The following is a 16,844-nucleotide window of genomic DNA, read 5'->3' as shown; positions in this document are numbered from 1 at the left end:
AAAATCTTTCCAGAGTATCAAAATAATTAGCTAAGGAAGAAAATAACAAAATATATTCAAAATGCAAAATGAAGGAGGACCATATCCCGACTGCCAAGGGGATTACAAGGAAGGTGAGTGCCCTTGGAGGCCGAGAACTCTGAGGTCAGTCCTTTCCTAGTGAATTTCCCACACGGGATTGAAGCAGCCCAGTTCCCTCATGATAGGGTCTGGTGACATCGGAACTTCAGCCAGGAGCCCCGGGTGGCACTCAGAGACAAGTGGACTCAGAGGAGGAGCTTGCTCTAGTTCTTACCTAGTTCGAGCCGTGGTTCCCAGCCCTCTCTTACACTGACCATCAGGGTTGCTTGTGAGCCCCAAAATTATTTTAGATGCTAGAGACTAATAAGGTCAGCTAACTGATATTCACTCAACTTGTACCTAACTGATCAGGCTACAGAGAGACATGGATATAGAGTATTTGGAACAGTCAGAACAAAGGCCATTAACTTATAATCGCTCAGCCTGTACTTACTGGTCAGGCTCCCTATTTGCTTTTCATGGACTTTACTAGGTTAGGATATAGAGTTAAATTCTTCCTCATTTACTAGGTTGTTGGAGATTTCCCTGCTCACCTGCCTAACGCTTTTCTATGATTTGGTAGAATTATAAGACTGTTTTGATTATCCTCAATGCGTAGAAATCTGTAAAATCACACTTCAATTATATAAATGGCAAGGCTTAAATTGTAAGTTGAGATTCTCCCCAAAACTTTCGTCAACTGTTAATACTAACTGTATAGAAACTGTGATGTTAAGTTTATACTCAGCTGTTACATATGATGGATATTAACTGTTCACTGTTCCTGTGCAACTCTGATTTAGGTTGAATTCAAAAACATGTTAGCTCGGGAGAAATTATAGCTGTTAATATATATAACATTGTTTCTCCCCATTCTTCTGCTCTTCCAAGAGCACGTTCCCCCAGCTACAACTTTCAGGCCTAATTTTATAAAACACAGAAGGGGGATTTGCAGGAGGACATTGTGAGCCTGGAAGGCCAGGGAGCACAGGTTTACAGTTCATTGGGCAGTATTTGCATGAAAACGACCAAATGGCTATCTCTTGCATACCTGTTGGGAGATAGTTCCCACGGGTTGAGTAAACAGCATGTAAATGAGAACACCCAGCGTGATGTAAAGACTAAAGGAATTCTAATCTAGAGTGCGATAACAGTTGATGGTTTTGTTTATGAGCACGATACTTCCTCCCCTACCCCATACGGACTTTCAGAGTATAAAGTCTGATGCCCCTAATAAACTTCGGCTTTGACCATCAAAAAAAAAAAAAAAAGAAAAAAAGAAAACAACAAGACAATGGAACAAGGAAAGAGGGCAAGAAGAGAGAGCAAAAGTAGTATTATCTAGATTTTTGGAAGAAAAATTTCAGTGAGAGAGAGGGGAAAACAAAACTTAGTGAAGGAGTCACGTCATACAATTAAATGCCACTAGTGTTTTCTCCATGTACCACAGTTATCATTTTTAAAAGCATCTTCACACAGAAACACTCAAAACCAAGTTATAAGCTGTACAAGCTTTTTAGTTATTGTGTGGCTCAGTTGATTCTAACACCAAATACAAACAAAAATGTATAACTATATAACTGTCTTGGAATTAAGAGAATTTTAAGAGTTTAATCGGACATGAGCCACATGATTTTGAGTGGAGATCAGATAGTTAACTCATATTTAAGTACATCTAGTGATGGAAACCTCACTACCCTACAGGACTGCCTACTGATTTGTTGGGAATGGGAGAATACTAAGATAGATGAATACCTACCAGATGCTAGGCACACTATCAAACATTTTGCATGCATCAACTTTATTTATTGCTCACATCAATTCTAGTTATTTTTCCCATTTTACAAATTACATAATGAAGGTACAGGAAACAAAGAATCACTTGCTGGAAATCATGTAGTGAATCAGGGCTTGGAATGAGCTTTGAGACCAGAACTTTCTCACAACATTGCACCTGCCTGCAAGTAAATCATGATCAAATCTGAAATGACAGACGGACATTCAGTCTCTTTCCACTGCAATCTGCCCATCAACCTACCTAGAAACTGGCAAAAGAATAGTTTTATGACTTGCTCTTAAGAAAGCAGTGTGGAGTACATGTGGCCTCTGCATCTCTTTCTAATTATGTGTAATTGTAGATTACTCAATAATTTATTACAGAGTTCACATCAGCTCAAAGGCAATAATGACATATAGGGTGCCAGTGTGGAATCTAGAACCAGCTGCCTGTATCACGTATTGCCCAACTATCTTACTTCATATATCTTCAAAATGAAAACAAAAATAGAACCTACTCCATAGATTTGCTATGAAAATTAAATTCAGCCAACGAATCTTATTTGTTTTTGATTTTAAAAATGTATTTGAAAGGCAGATAAAGACAGAGAATTCCCATCTGCTGGTTCACTTCCCAAATGCCTGTAACAGAGAAACTAGGAATGCAATCCAGGTTTCCCACTTGGTTAACAGGATCCCATACAACAGAGTTATCACCTTTGCCTTCCAGGGATTGTACTGGCAAGAAGATATAATCAGGAACCACAGCTGGCACCCAAACTTACCCACTCAGCCAGAGATGTGGGTATCTTAACTACTAGACTGAAGGCCTGCTCCTGAGCAAAGATTTATAGAAGAGCACCACAGGCATGTTCACTAAGTACTAGTTCATTATTATTGTCTTTTCAATCTATATTTTTCAGAATACATTATTTCCTGTTTGGAAAACTGGCATATGTTTTAATCTATAGTTCTCTCATAGAACTTGAAGTAATTCTGCCAAGTTTACTTCTAGCAATCCCCCTACAGATACATGAGAATTTTTTCAGTGCCCAGAGATCAATGTATTTTAAGTTACATTTTACTTAAGTTCTATTAGGCTATAAGCCTCAAAAAAGCAGAGCTGGCTGGCAAAGAACAGGGTAATAATAAATATTTTAAGCATAAAAGAATTCACAACAGTAAAGTGCTTTTATATGTTGGGCTTCAATTGCCTTTTATTTATGTGTATGCTCTCTTTTCCTAGATAAAGAAGGACTTTGTGCTTTTCTGTTAATACTAAATCATTTGCATTAAGCAGGTATTTTTCACACTTGCTTTTCCCACATTATTTTAATAGATCTTTAAAAATCATTCATAATGACTTGAACATTTTAAACTAACTCTGGCTCAGTCTTGGATTCATGAAGCTAGTATTGTAACTACTGTTGACTCTCATACCATATAAAAATGCTCTATATTTTCTAGCCACTTGCTAGGAGCCCCTATTTCCTTATTTTTAAAGTAGGTGCTTATCAAGAAGCTTAGTATAGTTACCTTTGATTATTAAGCTGGCTTATTCCCTCTTTTGTTCCTTATAATAAAGGGCATAAAATATTTAATTTTTAATTTTTTCAATGATTTTATTTGAAAAACAAAGTAAGAGAGAGTGTGTGAATGAGTGTGATAGTGAGAGAGAGAAAGAGAGAGGTCTTCTGTCCACTCGCTTACTACCTGGATGCTGTAATGAGCTGAAGCCTGGAACTCCATCTCTGCCTCTCATATGGGTGGCAGGTGCTGAAGTAGTTGGGCCATATTCTGCTACATTGCTAAATGTATTAGCAGGAAACTAGGTCTTGAACAGAGCAGCCAGGACATGAACTAGCATCCACTATGGGATGTAGTGTCTCAACTTGCTGCAATACAATGCTGACTCCGATATGTTTCAGACGTCCATCTAAACTGTGAGTCTGAGGTGAAGTCCCACCCACCTTGCCATAGTCATGGCCTTTGTCTTTGTCAAAGGAATGTGTATCTCCAGGTCCATTATTCCCACCTCTGGTAATGGTAACATTTCCCTAAACAACTTAGTAGAAAAAATGTTTCATCAGTCTGCATACCTACTTTGGGCCCTATGATCATTTTTCAAAAACCCATCCCTTATTTGTTAAATGAAGAGTTCTATTACAGATACCAAATTTATCAGATACTTAAAGGACCTTAAACAATCAGGCCATAGCTGCTCATTCTCAGAGAAACCAGTGTTAAAGTCCTCGATATGTGGAATTTGTAGTCTTTAGGAAGACTGGCATGATTAGGAAGAAATTTACGCTGTTCTGAGCATGAACATATCTTAGTTGAAAAAAATTTATCTGTGCCTGTTGGTGATATGTCTCATATACTGAAAATCTCCTTGTGTGCATGAAATAATCCCTCCCCCATCCCTGCCCCATAATCTTACCTACTGGGGATGGTGACACTGGTATTTCATAAGGGTGCCAGCCAGTTCTAGTTCCCTGTTTCTGATCTAGTTCCCTGTTGCTGTGTCTGGAAAAGTAGCAGAAGATAGCCCGAGTACTTGGGCTCCTGTGACACATGTGAGAAATCTGGATGAAGCACCTGACTTCTGATTTTGGCCTGGTTCATACCTGGCCTTTGTGGGCATTTGGGGAGTGATCCAATAAAGGAAAAGACTCTTCCTCTTTTTTGTAATTCGGCCTGTGAAATCAATCAATCAATCAATCAAAAAATCCCAATTTTATGAAGCTCTGGGACGAATTGAGGGAGACTAAAAAGAGAAATTGCTGTTGAGGCTAGTTCAGATCATGAAAGTTTACTCTTCCTGGTGGCAGCTCCAGAATGAGGTAACTAGCTACCCTATTAACTAGGTTCCAGAGCTAGAATTCAGAACATATCATCTAACACTAAGACAGTCTGAATACAAGCTCAGTTTATTCCCTCATTTCACGTATGAATAAAAATGTGATACAAGATGCGGCACATGTAAATGCACAGAGAGAGAGAACAGCGTATAATACCAATGTGTGTCATATATCCCAGCCTAGCAAAAAAAATCAGCATTGAACCTGACATTTTGTGACTCAACACTTGCTACTGTGTGAAGAGAGAACAAACGGACTGCATGATGGAAAAAGTCAAAGTTGGACACTAAATTTGAGAATTTACTCCTAGCACTCTTTTACTTTTTAAGAAACATTATTCCACTCTCTTTTGCTTAGTCCTAATTTTTTCCTGTCACTCCAGAGATAGGAATCCTGAGTAAGGAGGTAGAAGAAATAGTATCCCATAAAGAGGAATCAGGCTGAAAATATATGTCCTACACCATATCCTTGTAACAAACACGCCAAGAATCCAACAAAAGCAATATCCAGGGCTCAGTAGTAAAAAGACTTCTCAAATATATTACAGAGAAGAGAGGTTAGGGAAGAGCTTGGATGGAAATTTTAGGGAACAAACACACCACGTATAGCAAACAGGTAAATATGTGGAGCCAATTCTTGTCTCATGCAGTTACTTACCTGTCAGGGCAAAAATAGGAAGCCTTCTTTTTGGTTCCTATGGCGTAGAGGAGCCAGGCGGTCAGAGTAATTAGGATGGGAATGGGAAAGGTACTCAGAGTAGCTATTGTTTGCCAACTGCAGTAGAAATATCTCATATATATTTTTTTAAACAACTGATACAAGCCAGCTTTCAGATCCAGGTGCAGGGGAGACACAGGGATCACAATGATGACAAAACATAAACCCCACCAAGACAAAATATTCAAACTCCAGAGTTTCACTGCCTATAGGACAGCTCTACCTGTGATATCTGTGCTATGCCAGTCACCCTGATACGGTACGGCTGCCAATCTCCTGTCTATTTCCCCCCCAGCAGTTTGTGTCCATACCCTTGGGAATATGACTGTGACAGAGACGGAAGTGGTTAGTGTTTCCCGCTTCCCACAGCAAAGAAGGAGGAAGGATTACCTTCTTGCAGAGGACCATCTGGTGGTCGAACAGGAAGAAGACCCGCTGTTGGTTGCGGCCGTAGGGCTGGTAGATCCAGGCCATCTCCCCGGTGTAGATCAGTTCCGAGCTCCTGTCTAGGATGTCCTCGCCCTGGGAAGCACATGTGATGGTGAGAAGCAGCTGGGCAGAAGGCATGGCTCTGTACCTTACCTGGAAGCACCCTAGCCTGAGAATAGATTGAGATAGGAAGAAACTAGGAATGTTCTAGTGAAGACGAAGGGAGGTGTGACTCCATCACAATGCTTTTACAGCTCCAAGAACTGGGAGCACTTATATTCTTGTTTACTTTGAAGCCAAATGATTCCCACCACCCAAGGCTGCTATAGCTTCTCAATGCTGAGTGCCCTCTGCTCCAAGAGGAACCAGCTGTCATGAGTTCATTTATTCCCACTCATACTGATTGTTCACCCCACCCGACACACGTGACACTACCTCTTGATCATCTCCTTTTTCTTTCTCTGAATCTTTCCCTTCCTTTTATTCCTCCTTATGGAGATCCCTCTCAGACCTACTTAGTCTTTCAGAACAAGATATGGTCCCAATATTCAAAGTGTAATAAGCCCAAGCAAGTGATAGAATTATGTCTGCTATCTAGGTGAGAGGAGGAGACAGCCAAGAAAAAGAGAATGTTTTCATTTCTCCTCAGTTCATTAAAAATCTCTTAATTAAGTGGGAAATTTCATGACTACACGTTTCAGTTGATTTCAGAAACTCAAGTTCTCCTCACTATATTGCATAGTCTCACACACATGCCCACGCTCACACATACACCACACCCCAGCACCACAATCACCAAGACAACACTGACTCCTGGCTAATTTGATTCTATAAAGTCTCTAAGGATTCCCCTTCTTAATGAAAACTTTGCCAGATCACAGGTTTGTTGGGGTTATCTGCCAAAAGCGAAGCCATACTTTTGCCCATGTTCTGTTTTTTTTTTTTTTTTAAGATTTATTTTTATTATTTTTCTATTGGAAAGGTGGATATACAGAGAGGAGAGACAGAGAAGAAGATCTTCCGTCCGATGAGTCACTCCCCAAATGAGCACAACTGCCTATGCTATGCCGATCCAAAGCCAGGAGCCTCTTCCGGGTCTCCCACGTGGGTGCAGGGTCCCAAAGCTTTGGGCCGTCCTCCACTGCTTTCCCGGGCCACTGGCAGGGAGCTGGAAGGGAAGCGGGGCTGCCGGGATAGAACCGGCGCCCATATGGGATCCCGGGCATGCAAGGCGAGGACCTTAACCACTTGCGCCACTGCGCTGGGCCCTGCCCATGTTCTTAAGGAGTTCACATTTCGTTGGAATACATTTATACAAGTGTGCTCAGAAATCATACAACACAAGACAAACCACATGAAAGCCATGGGCACAGTGGTGAAAGTTCCAGGACCATATCACGATGTATATAAAGACCAGTAGCTTGAGACACAGAAGTGTATTTTCTGAACACCAGTATAGGTCAGATATTGTGTAGACACTTTTCCACTTTTCTCTGCTGAGCCTCACAAGAGCACTGAGGGGTTTATCGTCTTGCTCCTATTTTACAGTTTGAGATACAGAGATGAAGTTTTGAGCCAAATTTACCTGGCTAATTAGCTGCAGATCCACGACCCAACCCTAGTCCTGATGACTCCAGAAAGTATGCTCACTCCTTACACTACATTAAAATTAAACATATTAACTTTCTGTAAGCCAAAAACTCTACCATGGGATCAGTCATTTCCTTTCTATGGCCTCAGTTTTCCCAGCTCTTATGTACCAAAAACTGTACAATTTTCTGTAAAATGAGGATACTAACAGTTTAACCAACTTAATTCAGATATTGCAAAGAGTATGTAACTACTAATATTGAAACTCTGAAAGCCTTGTCCTAGCAGATCATGGAATATTAACACAAAAACATGGATTTCAAATATTCCTATATTTCCATAAACTTTTTGAAATGCTCACTTATATATTCTGTGACTTAGTAAGACAACACTTTCACAAGGTGTATCCTATTATTACCCCCCAAAAAAACAAGGCCAGAGAAATTAGAAATAATTTGCCCAAATGCGAAGAATTCAAGTCAGACTCCTCCAAAGTTTATACTCCTCATCACTAAACCACATTAGAATAATGGATCCTGCCCCACTCCACCCCCACCAGACGCAGCACCACCAATTGTTCTAGAATAATTCTGTGGTGAGGCTATCAGATTTGGGGGCTGCATATAGCACCCACAACTCATTCTGCATATTTAGGAAAGTTGCAGAAAATTCTCTTACCCTGTTTTCACATTTGTAGCATGGAGATATGACAGTTGCTGTCTGGTATATGGCTGCTTGAGAATATGAACATAGTTCACACAATGTAAAGGGACTTGACATTTAGCCAGGTTTTACTCTTGTCTTTTCCACTCTCCCACATCACACTTCTTTCTGCCTTGCCCTCAATAGTACAACATCCTTCCACTGCCCCCCTCCCATGGGACATCTGTTTCATTTCTCTGAGATTTTGTTCTCTCTGCCAAGAAGGCATCTGTCTTCACTAGATGGCCAAAGCCATATCTTATCCTTCTCAAATCCTGTAGAGCAAGGCTCAGCAGAAACATTAAAAGCCCAAGTCTCCTAGTATCACATATTTGTTGAAAGCACCAAGTGATTTCCATACTACTCATATGAAAAGAAAATCCTATGAGGATAGGATCCTCCCTTGACCTCATCTGCCCCATCTCTCTTCCTCTCTTACTTGTCACACTGTCTCACACTTACACATACTCTCACACTTCAAGGTATTTGTATTTGTCCTTCATCTTGCTGGAAATACTTGGCTCCATGAAAGCCACATTGCTCATTCATCATCTTCAGGTCTTTTCTCAAATATCACCACCTTACGTAGTACCTCATCACCTTGACGTATTTCCCTGCTTTATTTTTTCATAACACTTATTATTAACTGACAATATATTACATTTTTCGTTGTCACCCTTCCAATATTGCAATGCAAATTTGATGAGGATAGGGAATGTGTCCTGTATTGCTAGAGACTTGACACACTAATATCTTTTAGTACATGAATAAGTGAGTGCTGAATGAATACTAGTCACCAAAAACTACCCAAAGTTTTCTCATCAGTTTGTCCCCTTCATCACTTTCTTGAGATCAAAGCCACATAGAAGAGAGTTTACCCGATTGTAAATCATTTTAATTTATTCCAATTTAAATTCACTCCATTCTGCTTGATTTCACTGCAGTTTAATTATAGACCAGTTAATGTGTGGTTGTGTTTCACTGAACAGGCACAGAAAAAAAAAGAAGAAGACAATAGAAATGGTGTCTTTTCCCATCAAGTTTCTTTTAAATGTTGGCTACTGACTGGATGGCAGGAAAATAAAATTTAAAAAAATGTCTGACACCACATTTGATCTTCTGGTCCCAGGAGAATGTCTCAGCAAGCTAGTTTAGCTTTTAAATGGATTATTTTGCTGCCTTCACCACACTGGGTCTCCAAATTTCTCTAGATTCAATCATTCAATGGCAAACTGGAGCAGTCCCTTGGGTGTTACACAACTAGGCAGCAAGTGCCATGAGGAAGAAACCAGAACCACACAGTCAAGCTTCTAAACATGGGCTGCATAGGCTCTTGCTAAAAATCTCCTGGAAAAAAAAAAGACTAAAAAGGAGCTGTCAGAGATATATTCCTTTCCTCTTCCTTTCAAGTGGATTTAATGAGTGTGAAAGGTGGCAAAATGACAGCTCAAGCAAATGTCAGCATTGGTGAAATCAGAAATGGAAATTTCCCAGAAACTGTATTCTTTGGAACAAGTTCTCTCCCTGCTGCTGCCCCCAACTGTTCTAATCCGTTGATTATGACTTACAGAGATGTGTGGCTCTTTCACTCATCTATTTATTTTCAGGAGTCTTGAAGAATGGGAAAACAGTAGGGGTACTTCAGGAACTCTGCAGTCCCCACTGGATGGCAAGAAGCAGGGATAATAACTGAAGTTGGGATAAACAGAGTCAGAATGTTAATGGAGTAAGCTGAAACAGGAGCCAGATCTTAACACAGGGCAAGGCCACTTGCTCTCCAGTAAAACACTGCTTTAACACTGAGTGCCTGCCATCAAGCCTCCCAATTCCTTTCCAAAGGATATTAAGCTCTGAAGATTACTCCTGTCATTCTCCCTTTTCATTTGACAAATGAAACTGAAATGATCACACAGATGCTTGTGACAGCCACCCTGTTTTTCCAACAACAGGGAAACAAGATGGTGGCAGAGAAAGCAAAATATTACTTCTTTCTTGATCTGTAAGAGTTGTCCACTCTAGTCCTCAGCAATCTGGTGAGACTGTCTCTCCTCCTCTCCTTGTTTAATTTCTTGAGCTGAAAGAATGTACTAAGAAACAACTAGAAAACAATGGAATTTCGATGTATTATTGCTTTCTCTCCAGCATGAATCTACCTTTAACCTAACTGGAATTTAGATGCCTCAAGGTTCATTTAAACATAGAATCTTTACTGGAGAAACAAGCACCGAAAGTGTTATAGAGGACAAACAGTTGGGCTATAGGAGGCAAGAGTATCACACAAAGGAAAAGGGGAATAGGTACAAAGCACAACTTTGTCATGTTTTGTGCTGGTGGCTTTGATCAGGAGTAGGCCCCCTCTCTGCTTATCATTCTCCCACCATCATTGCAAGGTTTATGAGGGTGAGTGAGAGTGTTCCTGGGAGTATGTATGTCTGTGCACATACAAGCATGCTCAGGAGTATAGAGCAAGCCCTCTTTGATGCCTAGTGATTTTGACATTTTAGAAGTCTTTAAGATCAGATATCACAAACATGCCGGATACTTCAAAAGCTTTTGCTTCTCAAACATCGCCCTCGGGCCTTAAGAGGAACAGTTCTCCTAAGGACAAATCCCTCTGTAACTAGCTAGTTCCACAGTGATGCATGGGTCTGAGCAACTTCTTACCAATTGCCACAGACTGAATGTCTGTGTCTACTCAAAATTCATTTGCTGAAAGCTACTCCAAAATGTGATGATTTCTTAAGGGGAGGTCTTTGGGAGGTGATTAGGTCATGAGAGCAGAACCTCACAAATAGGATTAATGCTCTTCTGAAAGAGACTCTGGAGAGCTATCTTGTCCTTTCTGCTATGTGAGGACACAATAAGAAAATGGTCACCAGTGAACCAGGAAGTGGGCTCTTACCAGATGCCAAATCTACCAACATCACGATCTTGGGCTTTCCAGTCTCCAGAACTATCAGAAATGAATTTCCTTTTCTAAGCCAGTGAACAGCCCAAATGGACTAAGACAGCAATTTAAATAAATAAATGTTTCACCAAATAGAAGAGCAGGAAATGAGAGGATCAATCAATCATACAAGGAATTATCAGAATTACCTGTTTTATTACTAGCACCAAAAACACACAGAAAGTGCCTTTTGAGTTGCCCAGTCTTTAAATCACAGCTGACTACTACAAAGCTGAGTTTAGTATTAATGAAATTCATTTTGTAGGATGGGGACTCAAGCTATTCTTGTTCTTCCTTGACCAAGAACACATGAAAAAATAAGAATGTCTTCCATCCAGTGAAAAGAGGGAAATGTTCCAAAAAATAGGATGATAATTGCTATTAGGCATCCCCTGTTATAGAGAACACTATCATGATGTAAGAAAAAGCCTTACTATAAAGTCAGATTGTCTTAGAGTTGATGGACTTACTGTAAGTTGTTTGGTTCAGCCCTCTGCCCCTTTGGACCTCTCAAAGCAACCGAGGCCCAATCCCAAAAAGTTAGATACCACATGTTTGCCTTAATTTAAGATGAAATGATGTCAGTACCTGTAAAATGTAAATTTTTTTTCTAACATATTGGTTACTCAATACTATGTCCACTAATTCCATAATGTTGTGGATTGTTGCTGATGTTATGTTGGGGGTTTTGATTGGTCGGGATGACACTCTGCCAGCTCTACCTTCAGACCAGAGATGGTCTCCACAAGAAGCCGTTGAACTTATCTGGACAATAAGATGCTGGACTCTATGCTTCGTATATGCTTGCAATGAAAGAATCTCAACTGAACTTGAACTGCGGCAATGCAGCAAAGTGGAGGAATCCACCATGGGGGGAGGGTTAGGGAAGGGGTAAGAGGAATCCCAGTGTCTAAAAAACTGTGTCACATAATACAATGTAATAATAATTTAAAACAAAAAGCAACCGAGGCACAAGTGCCACCGATTCCATGATTTTCAAAGAAGTCCGGGCCAGTGTTAGCTTCCTCTTACGACAAGGTTCTCTACATATTTTAATTCATTTTTCTGCATCTCAAAGAATCACGGCTGTTCTTTGATATATGAACAAATTATCTTTAAAACAATGTACATCTCTAAATAAGCCCACTGATCAGAACTATGGTCTTACCCAGTCATCTATATTAAGGAAGAACAGAGGTAGCAGAATTTAAAAAATAGATGCCCCCTGCTCTCCCCATCCCCAAACTCTGGCTAAGTAATTCTTAGTAAGATTGATGCCAGTTTTCTTGGAATAGATTTTCCTACTTGAATGCTAAAAGAGACACTACTTCTTAATCATAGAAAATGACAGCTGGGCTTGCACTGTGTATATTAGATTAACCCACTGCCTAAAGTGCTGGCATCCAATATGGTTGAAGTCTTGGCTGTACCACTTTTAATTCAGTTCTATGGTATTGTGCCTGGGGCAGCAAAGGACAAGCCAAGTGTTGTGGCTCTTGCACCCACATGGGACTCCTGGAAGAAGCTCCTAACTCCTGGCTTTGCCTGGACCAGACCCAACCACTGCATCCATTTGGGGTTGATGAAAAACTTTCTCTCTCTCCTTAACTCTGCATCTCTAATAAATAAAGAAAATAAAGAAAGGAAAAGAAAATGACAGCTGAATTACAGCCAGTTGAATAAGGAGTTGGCTCTAACTCAACATTGTGACCACAGGCCTAAGAATGCTGTCTTTCCGTGGTAGCATTTCCATCTTCTCTCAGTTGTGTTAGCCTGTGGACTATCAGATATCAAGTTGGCCCTGATAGATAAATGTGAAATGTCATTACTCTAAGTTCTCTTGGTGGATTTCAAGGGATTTTAGCTACCGAAGGCTTTCAAAGTTTTAGAGAACTCATGCCTATTTATATGGGATGAAAGGCTATCATTGTGATCCAGCCAACAGGAAATGTAAGTTGCTTTTCTTCATGGTTAAGAACAATAAAATCAATTTCATATTGATATTCATATGTTGTGCCTGGGAGTTAATCAGTATATGCTACCCATCTAAGTGTACATCTGGTGTTTTTAAGTACAGGGCATGAAAAATTTTGAAATGTTACAGAAGTAACCCAGCTATTTCCCAGATACATCCTAAGAGATAAATCTTTCCTTTTGTGATAAATCAGAGTCACAGAGATTTTTTTTTTTTTCAAATAATCTTAAAAAGTTGTTCAAGCACCCCGCACTTAGCACTAGCAGGAAGTTTTTGCTTGGGTCAAATTGAAATTCATCCTGTTCTTCAAATCTAATTCCTCTTCCTGCATTCTTGTCTAAAATAGGAAGTTTTTACCAACATATTCATACTCTCCAAAGCCCCAGTTGGTAGAGATCCTACCTCCCAGTCTAGGACAGAGGCCTGCCATTGGGCAATTTTGTCAATATTCTCCAAACGTCGCTTGCGTTCGTTGATCTGCTGAGTCACATTTCTCATTACAGCCAAAGCAGCTGCGACATACCTGTAGTCACTGTGAAGATACAAAAGTGCAAATTGGATGGACTAATGTGCTAGAGAACCACTAGGCAAGGTATCAATCGTAACATTCCCTCTGGTTTCCTCCAGTGAACCACAGTCCTGATTTTCAGATGACACTGTACATCACCTCTCATTGATTCACTATTCCCACCTGTGAAATGAAGAGAACTATGCTAAAATTTATTGAGACGTTTAATAAAATAAACATAATCATTATATGTAAATTAGTCTACTCTTATTCTATAATAAATGTTAGCAATAGTATTACAAATAACATTTCTCTAGTAAATACATCACATGAGATAATTCTTAAAACCCTTGATCCCAGAAATATAACCCTCATCCCAGCTTCCTGGGAGTCTAAATAGTCCGTATGTTTTTGGATTACACCAATCTGTATAGTTTCCTCTACTTGTTTGATCTCAATTGCTAGGGAAGGCAGAATAACAGATCTTGGCCACTCAGTGGAGCTACAATAAAATGTGAAGGTAAGAGGATGCATCATGGTTCAGCGTTAACAACTCTCTCTGGGGATGCTGAAAACGCCTTGGTCGTTATTAATATGCTCATTCTTCTAGTTCTGATTAGAAAGGAGAAAAAGAAGATGCACAATAACTGCCTCTTTGTTTCTTAATATACTGAAGAGTGTGGTGGCGGACCCAACATGAACACAGGGAAGGAGTTTTAACTGCTAGGACAAATGCATGTAACTGTTAGTTGGAATGTGCAGCTGCAATCTGTGCTCTGCATTCTTTTGAGGATCATGGTTCTGAAACACTATTGTATTTTATCACCCGTAGGGAAGGGCTGTTTATTGTACCTCCTAACCAATTTATTTTGTCTCAAGACAACTTTGTTAAGAAAGCCTGCTTTATTCTGAGACTTAATGGATGTTAATCATTATCAGTTTTTCTTTTGGGACTCCGAGTTAACTTATATTAAGGTTATGACCAACCAATATTTCCTAAGTCTTCCCTAAGCATGTTCTATAGAAGCTGTATCTATCTCAGCCTGTCCTAAAAGATTTCTTAGACTCAACTACAAAACTTTACACTTTTTCCTGTTACATTTGATCCCTTCATAATCACTTGCCCTAGCTGATGGGGGAATCTTTTGAACTTTGTAACACTGCTGAAGTTTCTTTCTCTGATAGGACTAAGATTGTTATTTTGAGACAGGGTAAGGAGATAGAAGGGTAGCTGGAGAAGCTACTGAAATAAATAAGTACTCTTGCTCATTTGGGGCCATTTTCTGTGCCTTAGTCTCTTTTTTCTGATTTAAGGACATCCTGCTTTAAGTCACATTCTGGGAAACACAGTTATACTGTCAAATATGGTGCCCACCCAGCCACATTGAATTAAAATTAAATTACAGTAAAAGTTTAGTGCATCAGTTGTGCGAGCTAAGTTTTGTGGTTTGTTTGTCTTGTTTTGTTGTGGTTTGATTTTTTACTACTTAGTAGTCATGCAAGGTTAACTGTCCCATTGCTACTAGTTTTCTAATCACAGCTAGAGTAGAAATTTTCCAATCTCTAACCCTTCCCACCAGCTTCAATTGTGAGTGAAAGAGGAGAATAACTGAGGTCCAACCGGGATCCTGGCCAGAGCCAGGCAGAGCCATCAGACGAAGCATAGGCCCCTTCTGCTACTGGAGAGAGTGACAGAAGCAAGATTTCTCCGGTTTCAGAAACATGAGCTAGCATCCCTTTTGTGAACAATCATTCTTGTCAGCTGCAGGAAGGTAGTGGAGGTGAAATACGTTATCCCTCTCCAAGCAAAGGCAGTATTTTTCCCCTTTTCACTCTCTATCTAATACCCCTGCCACTTCAGAGGCTACTCTGACTGCCTGCATTTCAGGTCTACTTATCTGACTAAACCTCAAAGCTGGCAGTAGCTCCAAACTGCCTTCAAATGCAAGAGGCTAGTGATGTGCATGGTAGAGGCTGCTATCTTAACTTCTTGAGGATTCATAAAGTGTGGCCCACATCCTGAGGTAGTGCTGGACCTAACTGATCACACTGAAGATGGATCAAGATTAGTATAGCTTGTCACTGCCTGAACTCTTTCAACAGCACTCCAGAGCCAAGGATGTGCCAGAAAATGAGACCAAGGATCCAAAGAACAAGAGAGTTTTAGGAGGCAGGCATTTTATGCACAAGATAAAGGAATACAGGAAGGAAGTCCTAGTGGGTGATCTGTCTTGCCCCCACCAACCCAATAAAGCCTTTTGCTTGCTTGCTTAAGAATATCACATAATATGGTCTTTCTGGGATCTTTAAGATCAATTACTGAGGGTCCAGCACAATAGTCTAGCAGCTAAAGTCCTCTCCTCCAACACGCAGGGATCCCATATGGGTGCCTGTTCTAATCCTGGCGGCCCTACTTTCCATCCAGCTCCCTGCTTGTGGCCTGAGAAAGTAGTCGAGGATGGCCCAAAGCGTTGGGACCCTGCACCCATGTGGGACACCTGGAAGAGGCTCCAGGTTCCTGGCTTCAGATCAGCTCAGCTCCAGCCATTGTAGCTGCTTGAGGAGTGAACCATCAGACAAGAAGATCTTCCTCTCTGTCTCTCCTCTCTGTATATCCGCCTTTCCAATCAAAAAATAATAAAAATAAATCTTTAAAAAAAAAAAAGAAAAAACAAAAAAAAGATCAATTACTGAATATGTAATGTACCTAGTAACATCATCAGTTCGTAAGTATGCTTTTTAGAGTCCTTTTCTAGATTCCACAGATTGGGTACTCACAAAGCAGGTTCATGAGGAGCTGTGATACGAAACCATTTGAGAACCATTCTTTGAATGTCTAATTTTTTTTTAAAGATTTATTTTTATTATTTTTCTATTGGAAAGGCAGATATACAGAGAGGAGAGACAGAGAGGAAGATCTTCCGTCTGATGATTCACTCTCCAAGTGAGCCGCAACGGTCGATGCTATGCCGATCCGAAGCCAGGAGCCTCTTCCGGGTCTCCCACACGGGTGCAGGTTCCCAAAGCTTTGGGCCATCCTCGACTGCTTTCCCGGGCCACAGGCAGGGAGCTGGAAGGGAAGCGGGGCTGCCGGGATAGAACTGGCGCCCATATGGGATCCCGGGCGTGCAAGGCAAGGACCTTAACCACTTGCGCCACCGCACCGGGCCCTGAATGTCTAATTTTTAAAACTATCGGTCTAGAGGCTATTGCTTGATGATTTAAGCACAGAAATCACTTCCGCTGGTCCCTTACTACCATGCAGTATAACTGTGAAGG

The 16,844-nt window shown here is 40.5% G+C and overlaps 1 protein-coding gene across 12 annotated transcripts in view; it reads right to left on the bottom strand.

The window, feature by feature from the left end:
- The window catches only part of ARHGEF9 (Cdc42 guanine nucleotide exchange factor 9), a 162,109-nt gene that overhangs the window by 15,224 nt on the left and 130,041 nt on the right, over positions 1-16,844 (bottom strand). For 10 of the 12 annotated variants that reach the window (XM_041002433.1, XM_041002429.1, XM_041002434.1 and 7 more), the window contains 2 exons: positions 13,460-13,589; positions 5,805-5,936 (listed from right to left, as the gene is read on the bottom strand). In XM_041002433.1, the coding sequence (XP_040858367.1) occupies positions 5,805-5,936; positions 13,460-13,589 (262 nt within the window). The remainder of the gene's footprint in view (positions 1-5,804; positions 5,937-13,459; positions 13,590-16,844) is intronic. The other 2 variants (XM_041002463.1, XM_041002474.1) reach the window with 1 other exon arrangement.

Source organism: Ochotona curzoniae, unplaced genomic scaffold, assembly GCF_017591425.1.
Source record: "Ochotona curzoniae isolate NIBS_2020 unplaced genomic scaffold, NIBS_Ocur_1.0 contig_1274, whole genome shotgun sequence".
NCBI classification, from domain to species: domain Eukaryota; kingdom Metazoa; phylum Chordata; class Mammalia; order Lagomorpha; family Ochotonidae; genus Ochotona; species Ochotona curzoniae.
This window is presented reverse-complemented; position numbering and strand designations above follow the sequence as displayed.